Source organism: Dermacentor andersoni, chromosome 5, assembly GCF_023375885.2.
Source record: "Dermacentor andersoni chromosome 5, qqDerAnde1_hic_scaffold, whole genome shotgun sequence".
In the NCBI taxonomy this organism is placed as follows: Eukaryota; Metazoa; Arthropoda; class Arachnida; order Ixodida; family Ixodidae; genus Dermacentor; species Dermacentor andersoni.
In genome coordinates this window covers 87,553,217-87,568,385 of record NC_092818.1, presented here as the reverse complement: position 1 = coordinate 87,568,385, position 15,169 = coordinate 87,553,217, and the positions used below count along the sequence as shown (strand labels likewise).

At 48.8% G+C, this 15,169-nt stretch overlaps 1 protein-coding gene across 2 annotated transcripts in view; it reads left to right on the top strand.

Moving 5' to 3' along the window:
* Nucleotides 1-15,169, top strand: part of LOC126531997 (cell adhesion molecule Dscam1-like) — a 296,924-nt gene that overhangs the window by 237,102 nt on the left and 44,653 nt on the right. For both annotated transcript variants that reach the window (XM_055070830.2, XM_055070829.2), the window contains exons 21-22: nucleotides 1,299-1,490; nucleotides 6,284-6,426. In XM_055070830.2, the coding sequence (XP_054926805.1) occupies nucleotides 1,299-1,490; nucleotides 6,284-6,426 (335 nt within the window). The remainder of the gene's footprint in view (nucleotides 1-1,298; nucleotides 1,491-6,283; nucleotides 6,427-15,169) is intronic.

Here is a 15,169-nt window from a genome sequence, read left to right as displayed (position 1 = left end):
TTGTGACAGTCGGGTCTGTGATCGGCCACAGAACCCGCTCACCGGCAACCACCAAAAACGTTCTCGTCCTCACGGTATACCAAAATGCAACACCTTACTTCTTCTTTCTCCTTTTATTCCCTTTACCCCTTTCCCCAGCACAGGGTAGCCAGCCGGGACTTACACTGGCTAACCTCCCTGTCTTTCCTCTCCTTTGTCTCCTCCTCTCCTTGCTTCCACGGGTACCCATTGGCGGCGTTAAAAAAGACGGCGGCCACGCAGTCTGCCTATTGCGTTTCATTCCGTGAGTACTGTACACTGTAGGAGAACAAAGCGCGCCAGTGAGAATGCTCGGCGGTATACTGTATAGACATCAGCAACGTACGTGCAATGAAGCGTTCTTCATGGCTGACTTTCTGGCAGTGCTAGCTTCTTGCATAGCTTCATGTGTCAAGCTTCGCGCATAACTTTATAAGAACTTTGTCATCTCGTTGTTCACGCTGTTTTCATTGTTCATAATCTAACCCGCTTTCCATCACAGAAAAGACAATTCCTGCATTTCTCAGCTCAAGAGACGTCTTTAGCAGAATGTTCAGGCAAGGTGCGGTATATTTAATCAAGTATTATTTTCTTGTATTAATTAACATGTTATAACTCGGACGTTATATCAATTCAGTGGTTTCGCCTCTTTAACCATCCTGATCCGCGAGCGTGTAAGAGCACAGCGTTCTCTTAACTACTAAGTGGCCTGTGCGGGGAACGTGTGGTTTCGCATGCTTACACTATACCACGGCTAAACAGAGCCTTTAGCTGTGTTTATTCAAATGCTGGCACCTGTATGAAAAAAAGATAATGAACGGCAACAGCAGTTCTTCTGAAAGTCCCGATAATACAGATGTTTCCGGGTAACTAGAAACGAGGTCCCTCATGAGCACAACTCTAAACGCAACACTCATGAACACGGTATAAAGAACCACGCAAAGACAGAAACACGACAACATGCGGGAAGAAAATCATGTACAATTTGAAGAGAGAAGTACACCCAGAAGTTGAGCAACAATCAAATTTAGTGCCAGTAGAAATGTTGAGTGCATGGTCACCAACTAGCCCAAAAATGCGCGTTTGTCACAAGAAAAAAAAAAACTTGCAACAGTGTTTGACGTGCGTTGATGCGTGTGTTTCACGTGCGTTGTGTGTCACGTGAGTTTTCTGAGGAATGAAGAATATCTAAAGGTTTCTAAATTCGTACGCCTCTGCGTACAGCAGCAGCGTTTCCTCAACCTTCTTTTTTTGCTTCCTTACCCTGTTCGCTGGGCCAGCCTCGGAAGAAGTCGAGACGGCGTCGTCCCAGGCGCCCTCCTGGACCGAGCGCGACGTGCCCCCCGACGCCACGTCGGCCGTGCTGGCCGGCGTGGAGCCCTTCCGCAACTACAGCGTACGCGTGGCCGCCCGCACTGGCGCGGGCACGGGAGCATTCAGCGAGCCCGTGCACTGCAGCACACCGGAGGACGGTGAGATTGCGACTGCCCCACCTTGGCCACTCAACTGTCTCTGTCGCCCGACGTGCAACCTGCGCCGGCACTAAAAAGAATCGGGCTTTGGGTTTGGCGGCTGCAGCGTTACGACGGCTGAAAAACAAAATTGGGCTCAACTTGACGGTCGCGTTCAACTTCATTTTCCATTCTTATCGCGCGTCAAGTCGAGCAACTGATATCAGCGATGACGGCGGTGCGGCAGTTTCCGAGCCACGTCCCCGAGTCAAAGACGAAGGGCGAAAAGAAAATTATACCCAACCCTCCGGTTCGCGGAGACAACTCGCGCTTCATCCGCCTAGTTCACACTGTTATGTAAGTCACGCCCTGTAACACGCAGTGACGCGCAGCCTTCGGAATAACACGCACTTTGGCAAGCGTGTCTGTACCTATAACAAATTGAACAGGTCGCGTTTGTTGCGACGTCGCATTTCCATAAAAGCACCGTCGCCACTCTATTGGGAATAATTATATGGCTAGTAAATTTCATATGCAGGACATATTTTGTTACTCCAACATCATTTCAGACGTAGGGTAAGGAAAAGCCTGAGCCCACTGCACGATGCTGTTGCACCGAGCTTGAGGCAGACTGCATAAGAAACAGCTGCGACGGTGTCGTGAAGTAAACGGCTCTCATTTCGCCGGTTGCCGCCATGTTTTTTGGACGCTATATCGGCTTTGCGGCGGCCACGCTGTATTTTTCCGTTTTCTTGCGTTTGGGTCAGACGCAGATGTAATACAAAGTATGGTAGCCTTCTGCTCAACGGCAACGGTGAACTTGTATTTGTTCGAATACACGAGGTAGTACGTATTAGAAGGAGGAGGAGGAGGAAAGAAAGAGAGAGAGGAGACAGGGATGTTAAAGAAAACGCCTGGTTGGCTACCCTACGCTGGGGCAAAGAAAAAAGGGCGAAATAAAAAGGTGAGAGAAGAAGGAACGACACAGTGAATGCGTGAAAGCGCGGACGGCGGCATGCGAGGACGTTCGCACAGGCCAGTCACCCTCAAGTGATTTCACTGCCTGTGGGCCTATGAACGACGAGAATGGCAGTGACTGACAGAGCGGCCTGCGATGTCTGCGACGGCGAAGGGAACATCGGCCACCTAATGTGCCACTGTCCCGGAGTTGGTGTACAAAGACAGTCACCTTATAACGCACTGCGACTGGACGATCGGCCACTGCCCGCGAAGGAACTACTTGAAGACCATCCGCGGAGGCGAAAAGAAAATAAGGCAGATATGCTAAGCAGAAAGGCGCATGGTTAGTTTCCCTACGCTGAGAGAAGGGAAAAGGAGAATAGAAAGATGAGAGAGATGGAGGAAGGGGAGGAAGAGTAAAGAAGCGGTAAAGTCGTACATACGTGCAGACGACGCCGAGCATTAAAATGTTTTCACATAGGCCGGCCAGGCGCCCTCATGAAACACAAAAGTATGTGTTCACTTTCTTGTGGGCCGACGAGCGATGTTCAAGTAGCACCTGCACCGACAGCGGCCTATCGTCAAGTCATGGCAGTGCATTGGAGAGTGTTTGTGATTAAAATCGAGAGCAGTGGCACAACATATTCCCCATGCTCTCTTAGCAGCCGCAGATATCACACGCGGCATTGTCGGGCATTCTAATTAGTGTCGTGTAAGCCTCCGTGAAGGCAACTCCTAACCATAGCCGACACCGAGACGATGCCTCACGTTCGTGAAGTCCGAGTGGAGGTTGCAATGAAGGAATTAGTTTGTGTAGTATGGTGCGCGTTATATTTGGGGTGTTGCACTCCGAACGCCCGAAATTTCCGATGCAAATACCACTGAAACTTCTATATAGCTTGCCATACGAGCAACTGGGTATGTCCCCATTGCATATAACGCTCCGTGCGTGCGACCTTTAGACACATTATCTGATTCCATATATACAGCAGCCTTTTGAAAACAATTTTTTTTTAAACTGACCGCATAAAGTGTCGCGACTCGTTATGTTGATAGCCAATGCATGATTTAGCTAAATGAAAATGCCATCATTATTACTGTATATTAAACATCTCCACAACATTGATCCGATATTATTGGCATCGTCGTGCTTTGCGCATTTCGAGACCTGGAAGAGAAGCGTCACGTAAGAGACGTACATATCGATAGGAGGGCAATTTTAGGCTAGCCGGATACACGTTCACTGTTGTGGTTTAGCTGACGTGAGTACACCCTAATGGACACATTTATGAAGGTTCATTGATACTTTAAAACGACGTTTTGACCTGTTTGATGACAGGAAGACGAAAAGGCTTTCTTCCTTCAGTCCTACGAATTCCGCAGTAAAGAAGTTTTTTTTCCCTTGTTTAAACAATAAACGATGATTGTGCGCACCCCCTTAGAGCTGTGTTTGTTTTTAGAGCTCATTAATCATGCCATTGATGATTGATCTGCCTTGGCAGTGAAATGCGAAAGTTTTCTGTAGATGGCACACAATTCAAGACCAAGAAACAGGCACACGGCCGTATGGATTTGAGGTCGAAGGCAGATACATGATCCTAAATTAGATTGAGAAGAAAAAGTGAAGCTGAGCAGGTCACGTAATATGCATCACACATAACAGGTGGTCTTTTATAGAGTAACATAATAGTTGAAGGGAGGAGCGACGCTGTTTAGAGGAGGAGGAGGAGGAGGAGGAATAAACTTTATTTGTGCACAGCAGATTTGAGACCTAGGCCTCTACCTAAATGACGGCCTCGAGCCCTTGGGCCCTGGCGGCATCTTCGGCCTGCTGGATTGCCTTGAGTTGGTCTTCCGGTGCACAGCTGAGCAACGCGGTCTCCCACTGCTCTCTGGTCTTAATTATTTTATTCTGTATGGGTGTACGAGGACAAGCCCAAACAATATGTTGTAGGTCCGCCCTTTCTTCACAGAATCTACATCTATCCGTGTAAAGGTCCGGGTAGTAGCGGTGGTAGGCCACCGGGTTCGGATATGTACCTGTTTGTAAGAGGCGCCATGCCGTCGCTTGCCGTCTATTTAACGAGGAGTGTGCCGGGGGGAAATGGGCCCTTCCCAATTTATAGTGTTTGGTGATCTCGTTAAAGCTGGTCATCCGGTCTCTCTCCGTTCCCAGTATTTGTTGCGTGTCACCTGCTCGGCCTGTCAGTTCTCGAGCCAGGTTGTGCGCTATTTCGTTCCCGGGAAGGGAGGAGTGTGCGGGTGCCCAAATAATGTGGATGTCGCGATCTTCACGAAAGTTGTTTAAAATTCTCAGTGCTTCCGGCGAGATTCTTCCCTTTGCATAGTTCTTGACGGCTGTCTTGCAGTCGCTTACTACGATGTTAGCTTCCGTGGAGGCTATTGCCAGTGCTAAGGCAGCTTCCTCCGCCACCTCTGCCTTCCATGTTTTTACCGTCCCACTAACTCTGCAGTCACCCTCTAGACTCGTAGCAACTATGGACATACTATGTCCATTTGCGTACTCCGCCGCGTCCACATAGACCACGTCCCTGGCACTACGGAATCTTTTGTGGAGAGCTCTCGCTCGTGCGTTTCTTCGATCTTGGTGAAACTCCGGGTGCATGTTTCTGGGGAGTGGGGGTATTGATAGATGTTCCCTTATTTTCCTTGGGATGTCTCTCCGCACTCCGTGCTGTGCTTCGTAGGTTATTCCGATGTCATCTAAGATGTGTCTCCCCGTCAAACTCTGTGTAAGCCTTTCATACTGCGCTACTCTCTGGGCCTCAATAAGTTCGTCTAATGTGTTGTGCACGCCGAGCGCCAAGAATTTCTCATTTGACGTATTTGCCGGAAGTCCCAAGGCTTGCTTATACGCCCTTCTAATAATGCAGTCTATCTTGGTTTTCTCCGCAGCGTAGAGCTTGAAGTAAGGAACCACATATACAATGCGACTGATTACGAATGTTTCTATTAATCGGATGAGATTGTGCTCTTTCATGCCATAGTGCCTGTTGGATATCCGCTTTATTAGTCTGATTGTTTGTTGAACACTATTGTCAAGTAGTCTAATGGTTTCTCCGTTATGGCCGTTTTCGGATATGCGGAGTCCCAGTATTCTCAGGCTCTCCACTATCGGTATCGTGGTGCCATCTACTGTGACCACAATGCCCGGCCTTTCCCTAATGCTTTTTCGACCCCGGCATGTGGGCCTATAGAGCAGAAGTTCTGATTTTTGTGAGGAGCATCTCAGTCCCTTGTCTTTGATGTAGTCTTCCACCGTGTTTACTGCTGTTTGAAGGATCTCTTCCACATGCCCATCGCTTCCACCCGCCACCCAAAGGGTGATGTCGTCCGCGTAGAGGCTGTGTCCGAGTCCTTCTATCTTGTCAAGTCTCGCAGGAAGACCGATCATTGCCACGTTGAATAGAAGGGGAGATAGGACTGAACCCTGCGGGGTACCCCTATTACCTAGCTTGAGCGCGTCCGATTTGGATTCTCCAATTGAAATCTTTGCGGTACGATCTGTCAAGAAGTCTTTGATGTACGCGTATGTTTTACGTCCTACATCCAGCTTTTGGAGATTTTGTAGTATGGCCTTGTGCGTGACGGTGTCAAAGGCCTTAGTTAGATCGAGACCTAGTATTGCCTTAGTAGAGTAACTTTCCTTTTTAGGTTGAGAAGGTTTTCTGTGAGGCATCACTTCCGAAATTTAGCAGGAATGGCATCGATTTTGTAGATACATGGAAGAGGCCTCCTGCACTGCAAATTCAGTTGTTGTTGTTGTTGTTGTTGTTGTTGTTGTTGTTGTTGTAAGTGATATATTGACGTTGACGGGGCGCCGTTCCATGCAGTGCCCGAGGCACCTGCGGACATCAAGGCACTGGTGCTGGCGCCAGACGCCATCCTGATCAGCTGGCTTCCACCACCCAAGGCAAAGGGCGTGCTCCAGCGGTACACCGTGTACAGCCGGGTGCATGCCCACGCGCCTAACCAGGTCAGTGCCTGAGTCACGTAGCTTGCCGTGTATGGGGACATACTACGAGTGTATTTCATCACGGCACAAAGACAATGGCACGTTTTTTTTTCTTTTTCTGCAGCATTCAATACATGCATGTTACAGGGAAGGGAGTGAGGTTCTTTCGCGTTTAATTAGTCCAGAATAATAGACATGCGCTTCTCGTTGAAGAAGTATAGGTAGAGTGCCAGATTACTAGCTGTGCAAATTCCGAGGCACACCAAATGGCACGAGACCTAGTCGCATCTCTTCTGATTGCCCGTCTTAGTTTTGAACGGGGCGAACTTTAATAAGTCCGGTTTTTCCTTACCGGTGTAAAGTGCCAAGTCATAAGCAGCAAACACATGGCACATGCCCTATACTGGCTCAGTAGATATGCATGGCGTTCTGCCGCTGAGCGCGTGGTCACAATTTCGATTCCCGGGTCGCGGAGGCCGCATTCCGAAGGGGGCGGGACGAATGCAAAAAAAAACAAAACAAAACAAAAACAAAAAAAACGCTCGCGTACTTATATTTAGATGCACTACGTTAAAGGACCGGAGGTGGGCGAAATTATTCCGAAGGCCTTCCCATGTAGCGCCTCCTTTAGTCGGTGCGTTGTTACGGGGCGTTAAAACTCATCTTTCAACAAGCAGACTGGACACACCTTCGGCGTGCAATGGGGCTAGCGCATCCGTATCTGCTTGACATCGTTATCACTGCCAAAATGAGCTCCGCGAAGCATCTTTGACTGGTGGAATCCGTAACCACTACAGCCGCTCATAGATTCATGACTTGCGGGCGCGACTGTTCGCAGCGCGCGCCACTGCGCCTTGATAACGCCGCCATGGTTGCAGTACTCGTGTATATGCGCGTCCCCTTGTCACGCTGCGAGAGACATGGAAACGCCGCATCGACAGGCTCTTCGTGCGTGTGCCTCGGCCTTCCATCTCAACCAGCTTGCGACGCGCCACTGACAAAAAGAGGCACCTGGCAAATCGAGCTCCTTCACCAACAAAGAAAGCTCCAACACACTGACCGGCTCAACCGCGCGCATGCATAACGGCGACGCGCTGTCGTCCTGCATTTGAAATTCAGGTGCCAACGCTGGGCGACACGAAGATGAAATGTCGGATATACGCTTAGTTGCGACTGATATGAAACAAGCAGCAAGTAGAGGCTTCAAAGAGTAAGCCTTACTTTCTTTTTTTTAACGGCGCGACAAGCGGGCATCATGTACGCAAAGAACAAAACACACGCACACAAGCAACTATGTATGTCGCGTTCTGTATGATGTCTGCTGTTCGCACAATTAAGAAAGAACGCATAGTAACACGCACCAACGTGTCCATAAAAAGTCATTTTAAGTCTTACCGAGTTGGTAGTCAAGTTCTTGATTCTAAGGCCGGCGCCCAAGAAACTATAATCCAGAGAGGTCGAAGCAGTAGCAAGGCACTCCAAGCAGATGTAACCTTAAGTGACACTAATGGAGTTAGGGTCGAGCAGCGTCGCGAAGCCTGTCGTGGCTCACGTCGGGGCGATGGCGAGCAGACGTTGTTATCAGTTGCGAGAGCGTTGCCAAGGTAACGGTCGCCTGACGAAGCAGGGATTGCAAACTGAGTCTCGTCGAGGCTGTAGCCTTTTGGGACTCGGTCAGAAGTGGAAGATAAAGTGAAGCAATGTTTGATGGGATGACGAGGATGACTTAGACAAAATCCCGTGGCTGCCGATGCGATCGATGCTCGCATGACGGACCAGGCAACACAAACGCGGAAGCTTGACAGATGTGGTTCGTGAGCGGCAGACGGAGGCTACATGAAATGGCAAGCCGTGGAAATTCCAAAGCAATTCAAGCGCGACGGTGGTTGACATATTTGTAAGCTGGTCGCTGCTGTGAATATAATGGTACTTTCGACTGCTCGCCTGTATGCCCCGAAGCAGAGTCGGGTAGATCGGTCGTTTCCCGAGCTCAAAGGTAGGGGACAAGCGTGCAAGCCGAACGTACGACTCGCTCTCGGAGGTGGAAATTGCTGATGCGAAACCACGTGACTACTGCCAACGTCCGATGTTTCGCCTGTCCAAAGCTCCCGGCGCTGCCCGAAAAACCGGCGGACGTGCCGGCGGGACGAACGTTCGTCGAGACGCCAGCATGCAGTGGCTTAGGTTGCCAAGGTTACGGTGGGCCGTCGCCAACAGCAGCGACGCGGCGCTGCGATGACGTTTCAATCTCGATGACTGCTCCGACGACAGGGCTCGGAGCGCCTCAGAGCGCTCCAAGATAGAGGAGAGCAATCGAGAAGAACCAGCCGAACGCAGGGCGCGCACCCTCTTTCAACCAGTCGAAGACAACGCCACTCGCGAGAGCGCTCCAGAGTGCTCTGAAACGACCAGCCGAAGATAGCATTAGTGCGCGATAACCACGCGCACGGACAGGGAGAACGGGGTTCCATGAAAGGTCCCTGGTTCGATTCCGGGTTCATAATGTAAGGGGCGAAGCGGTTGAGCGTCCGTCGGTTACGGTTGATTGGTGCCATCGCTTTCATGGAACCCCGTTTTTCGTCCCCGTGCGCGTGTTTATCGCGCACTTGTCCTTCTGTTCGCAACACACTGCCGCCCGCGAGCGAACGTTCGAGTTCGCCAATGATGACAGTGGTATCTCGTCGTCTTCTAAATTTCTACGGAGTGTCATCGTCCTGGACAAACTGATAATTTCTTCTTGCGCGTAAAATTCTCCGGTTCGCGGTGGTCAAATCGGCGCGAACCGTAGCCGTTCTAGTCGTCGCATTCCGGGTCAACAACAGCCCGACGCGCTGGCAGCGGTGGCGACGGCAGTTGCTGCTGGCGTTCCACCAGACGGGAACAGAACCCCTGAAATCACGCGACGGCGCGCAGGCGAGCGGAGGAGCCGTCGGAGGAGATTTTCTTTTTCGGTTTCCTCTTGGACATGTTCATGAAGAGCAGGTCGTCCACGTCATCGTTCTGGTTGTCGATGGCGCCTGAAGGCGTCTGCTGGTAGATCGGCGTGGTGGTACGCGGTAGATGACGGCAGTACCGGTAGACTTGCACACTTTCGTTCGGTCTCTGCTGAAGTCGTCGAATTTGAAGTCTCGTTGGGCATCTGTAGCAGTGGCGGACATGCCGGTGTAGTTTCACTACACCGGCAAGTCCACTACACTGCAAGTTCACTATTGAGTTCACTACACAGCGTAACAGCTACGTGCGTTTCTTTGTTTCTTTTGCTTTCTTCCTTTCTTTCTTTCTAATTCGAATATTTCCCAGCGGAATAAAGCGAGATAAACATGTTATATGCGCATTTGTCACTTTTATGTTTGTACTCCCCCGCCCCCCCCCCCTTATGTAATACCCTCAAATGAGGACCTTTCAGGGTACTGTGAATAAATGAATATAGTTTGTTAAATGTAATAAAGTCCAATAAAGTGAGCATAGCCTTACTTTTGACAGGAAGTGGGACCTCGATGAGTGCAGTCCGAGACAGCTCGCCAAGGCGTGTGGTAGGTATGCGAGGGAAGTTGAGCGAGGGCACAAGCAACAGGCCGCGCACAAAGCCTGGCCAACGGCCCGGAGCCTTAGGCAGGTTGCAGCTGGTGCCAGTGCAGCGCCCACGCGGATCCTTAACGAAATCCTTCCCCTTGCGGTGGGGGTGAATGGGCGGGAGGGCTGATTTACACGCAGCTATCTATGCGCGTGCGCAGCGGCGAGGGATTTCCTTTCTTGATAGTCACGTGAACTGTGGGTGTTGCGGGAAGAGCGGTAGCGCATATATTGTCATCCACGAAATTCCCTGCAACATCATCGGAGGATCCCGAGCTTAACGCGATACCAAAATAAATGCGCTGGGCGCGTCGCAACGAGAACAGAGAGACAGTCTGTATACGGTACTCTAGCATCGGCGATAGTCGCACGCAACTCAATCGGCAAGCTACAGTATGAAATGAGTAAGCATTTTTCTTTTTTATGCCACTCTCCCCCCCACCCCCCAAGTGGCTTTAGCGACGTTGCATTTCTCTAAGAAATGCGCGGTGGCAATTGGCGCTTCAAGGAATGGTTGAGAATGCGCAGATGTCATTCTGAGGCGCCTAAACTTTGTTCCAAGGAGCAAGATTGCGCGTGGTGTCCTCCGTTCCAGAGCTCAATTTATTATCCGAAGCAAATGGGCGTGTCTTCAAGACAGGATGGCTTCGACTCCACAATATATAGGCGTGAACAGATAGCTATAGTTAACAAATATGACTATTTTATATGGGATGCTGGTTAATGGTGTACAGCGTAACGCCTTGAGCGGGGATCATTCGTTAAAATAGGTGGATTCTTTTAAAGCTGAACGCTGCAGATTTCATCCTCCTCTTTTAGAGTTGCGCTACGGGGAATGTACTTCCTATATTGCATGCCACCTAAACCTTCGCATAGTGATCTTCATGAAAATCTGTATAATAAGAAAATGATAATCAATAAATAAAATGTTCCTGTTTCGCACCATTTCGGTCCTCTTCAATAAAAAAGGCGGCTCACTTCGGCGACATTACAGAATCCCAGCCCAATTTCCAGCGGAGCGGCATGTCTTTCTCAAATGGTTGCATTAGGAATTTCAGTTCTGTAACCTCTGTAACTAACCCACGCACTTTAATATGGGGCCCGCACCTATAACGCTTTCGAGTACTCGTAATTATTTTTAGCAAACGCCGTGCTTAGCCCACACGCCTTCCAGATCACGTGCACATCAGCCATTACGTTCCCCTATGTTTAACAAATTTTATCTAGGCGACTCTCACGATTTTTCCAACACAGCTAGCAAAATTCTGCACCGCTTCTTAAAACGCACTTATCACGCTTTCGAGCACTTGCCTGAGGAAACTTTTTTCGCAAGGTGAATTGCCGCTCCTGAAACTTTGCTCACGCATCACGCATAAGACTTTTCTTATCCCCTCCAATTTGCAACTTTCTTACACGTTGAGTTATTTCAAGACAATAGGAAAACCTACGCAGTTCATAAAATACGCTTTTAATGCTCTAGAACGCTCGCATAAGCAATTCAACGAAGGCCTTGAATAAAATACACAGATTAAATTTTCTTTTTGTTTCATCAACCACAACACGCTTCTTATTTGAACGAAATATAAGCGGCGTGTCCTGCTTAGTTCACTCAGGAGTGCTAGAGAGCATACGTGAATAGCATGACCCCCCTCCCCCCAAGAAAAAACATATAGGAAAGAGAAAACGAGTAAACAGCAAACGTTTTCGAAGAATGTAATAAACTACATCCTTCAAACTTGCCGCGTCATCCATTACGCGGCCCCTGTTATCTTCAAATGTAACATGGCTGCCACCTCTGGTTCTGCCAGGGGAGCGGGAAAAACTTTGTAATCGTTTTACATAACTCCTCTAAGTGGGTATAAATTGAAGGTTTTTTATTTAGCCCCCAATTACTCAAAAAAAAACTTTAAAATTTGCCGGCGCATCACTCCTGACGTGCTGCCTACTTCCCCTAAATCTAAACTCGGTGAATAGCGTCGTTCTCTCAGGGCACCGTATAAACATGCATCTGACATTTTCGAACGCATCCCTGCAAAATTACCACAGACCACTTTTCGCGCAGAACCGCAATTGTACAGCGTTTGCCACTTTAAAGTAAACGAAACAGCGTCAAAGTAAAGGTGTGTATACATGAATACGGCAGAAAAATGCTTATAAACATGAGCAATACCACAACGTCTCATAAGACATCGTACCTCGCGCTGCCAATTTTCTCATTCTTATTGGTGGTCAGCATAGCGGTATGATCAAAGCAGTCTTCCGACGAAGCGTCGAGGACGAACTGCTTTGAGCGACAAAGCAAACAGTGCGACAAGGGTCTCTTGCGTCAGTTCGCAAACGAAAACTGAAAGCTACTTGAAGAGCGGTCAGCGAAAACTAACTGTTCCAAGAAGAGTAGCGCTTCTCTGCTTCGGTTAGCGACCGTTCCCGTTAATTTGTGGATCGCAGTTTGGACTTCGACATCTTCGTAATTGCGAAATGCTGCAACACAGACGCACTTCTACCAATCATTTTAAGTGGATCGGCAGCGGAGCGTAACTGCGTCATTGGTATATTTGCGAGAAGCACGCGTTGTCAGATGGGCACCCAATGGGATTCGTTTTTATTGCTGTAAAAGCGCGCATCGCTATGGGAGCAGGCGCGGCAGTTGTTGCAGCAGTGATGAGCACGCCGATCTGAGGGCTTCGCCGACGCAGGCACGCTGCACCGCAACACACAGAGTGAGCGTTGACGCGAGAGTAGGGTGCATTTAGCTGTTGGGCGTGCATCTTACCGCGGGAAATGTCAGAGCCAACGAGATACATCGCATGAAACTCCACGAAAGAAGCTGCCGGATCCGTCTAACGTACCTGAAAAAAATAGATGAAAGGAGACGTTGGACGTTTCCCTTCAAAGAAAGCGGTGACTTCATTAGCCTGGAAAGCCAAATCTTCCTTTTCTTTCAATAGATTCACTCACTATTGCTTTTATGCACCAAGCAGTCACCGATAACTTATGCTAATTTCTCCTGGACTACGCGAGCTTTGTCGTACCGCCTGATAGGACGCAGAGCAGAACGTGATCGTGGCTCAGCGAGCATAATGAAATATTGTCGGTTTTAAATCAGTATATTTATTAAGAATGTGACATGTTGTAGGAGCACATCGTGAACTGTACGCTGATGCCAAGCCTCATGAGCAGCATCGATACACGCATCGGAACCTTATCAGGGCAGACAAGAACTCGTTTTATTTGTTTCTTTTTTTTGCGTGTGTAGTTTAAACACTTCACGTGGACGCCTTAAATGCCTTAACAGTCGTGCGCAGACCCGTTCTCACTAATGGCAAGCGCTTTCCTATTTCCGAACTGGGGAAAATTGATTGTTGCGCTCTCCAAGCAAGGGAAATTGCCTTCTAGAAGCGTTCGGCTATGCACTCCGTCTATGACAATCATTGTCGATAGTTTCTGCGCAATTAAGTTTCTTTAAATTTAAGTTTTGTTTAGTGTCTCTCACGCTTCTGATGAGCGAAAGAATCGCCCATATATATTTCCATTAACAAAGCTCTGATCGTTCGCGCATCAGTGGTCACAAGGAAATCGACAAGATTCCGCAGAGGCAACATGTAATGCAAAGATAAAAAAAAAGGAGGAAAATGGTACTTGTGAAAGTTCGTTTAGTTTGTAGGCGTTTTGTTCGTAACAACGTTTAAAATATGCAGATTAACTTATCAGTTCAGCTACATTGCTTTTAGGTGACTGAGTTGGGCATATAATGCGAGCTTTCTATCGCTAATAAAACGCGGACAAAAGCAGAGCACGAAAAGAAAAAAGCGTTTTGTTTGTCTTCTTCGCTGTTGTCTGCGGTTTTTTAGTAGCGAGAGAAAGTTCACATCGTAAAATACGAGTGTTTCTTTGTGGGATTACCGGGTTTAACTTGAAAGGTGCGTGACTGTGACGATTACTTACAATCATACCTTTATTACGAAGAGCAGCCGCGGTGGTGACTCGGGGACTACATGGCGCACACCTGCTGAGCTTGAGGGTTCTAATGCATGCCGAAGCGACCACATTTTGATGGGGGCGGAGTGCAAGAACGCTGATGCACTGTGCTTTGGGTGCGCGTCAAAGAACCACAGGGGGTAAAAGTGTATCCAACGCACCTCGCTTAAGGAGCCTTCCATATGCCACTGTGCAGATTAGGGATCATAAACCCCGCTAATTTAATTTTACTTTAGGGAAGGTATTGCGGCGAGCCCCGAGTTGCTATTCCGGACAACGTCAGATTCCGCCATATATTGTCAAATTCGCCATATTGCCTGCTTTCATTGGCCCGCAGGGTCGCTACGGCCTCTCTGATTGGCTCGTGACGCCACCATCACAGAAGTTGACAATATGGCGGAATTCAACAACGTCCAGAATAGCGCCTCCCCCCTTCCCTCCTCCCCCGGTATGTTTGACGGCCGACGAGTGCGACTTGGTACGGAGTGCGACGTCGGGCTTTCACTTCAAAGCTTCTGAGTTCAATAAAATGAATTTGACCGTTTCGAAAACGTTTATCGCCCCCATAAAACCGGCGAAACAAGGTGGCTCAGTACTGGACTGCTGCGTTCTTTCGGCACGGCTATAGCTTCGCGCATTACATTGCGCCCTTTCATCATGTCAGTTCACACGTCTTCTGCCAGGAACAAAACATAATAATAATCAGCAGGACTTCGCCTTCCAACGAGGCCCCACCCTGCAAGCGAGTGAACCGAGCTGCCGACTCGGCCATTCCTTTCTGGACTCAAGAAATATCGCTCTCATTCGACCTCCAGTATTGAGAAAGTGCTGCGAAGCGCATTTGCAAAGCGTGCTGAAACGAAAATGTCTATAACGTAATATCACTGCCCTTTTCAGTGCTCGCCGTTTCAACACAGCCGTTTGCCCCGAGTTTTCGAGAATGACATATGGCAGCGTACATATAGAGCTCTGCGAAAGCGCAGGCAGGCAGAAGGGCAGTTGGCCTGATGCAACGTTTCTTTTTGAGAGTCAATTTGTTATCGCGCCAAGGAGGCTCGTCACGCAAGTGCCGCTATTTCCCGCCTCCTTTGACAAATAATCAGCGCGTTTCAAACCCCGAAGTCAAAGCCTTATACGCAGAAAAATAAAATAGAGAGAGAGAGAGAGAGAGAGAGAGAGAGAGACAAATCAAGCGGAGGAGCTTGGTCAGTGA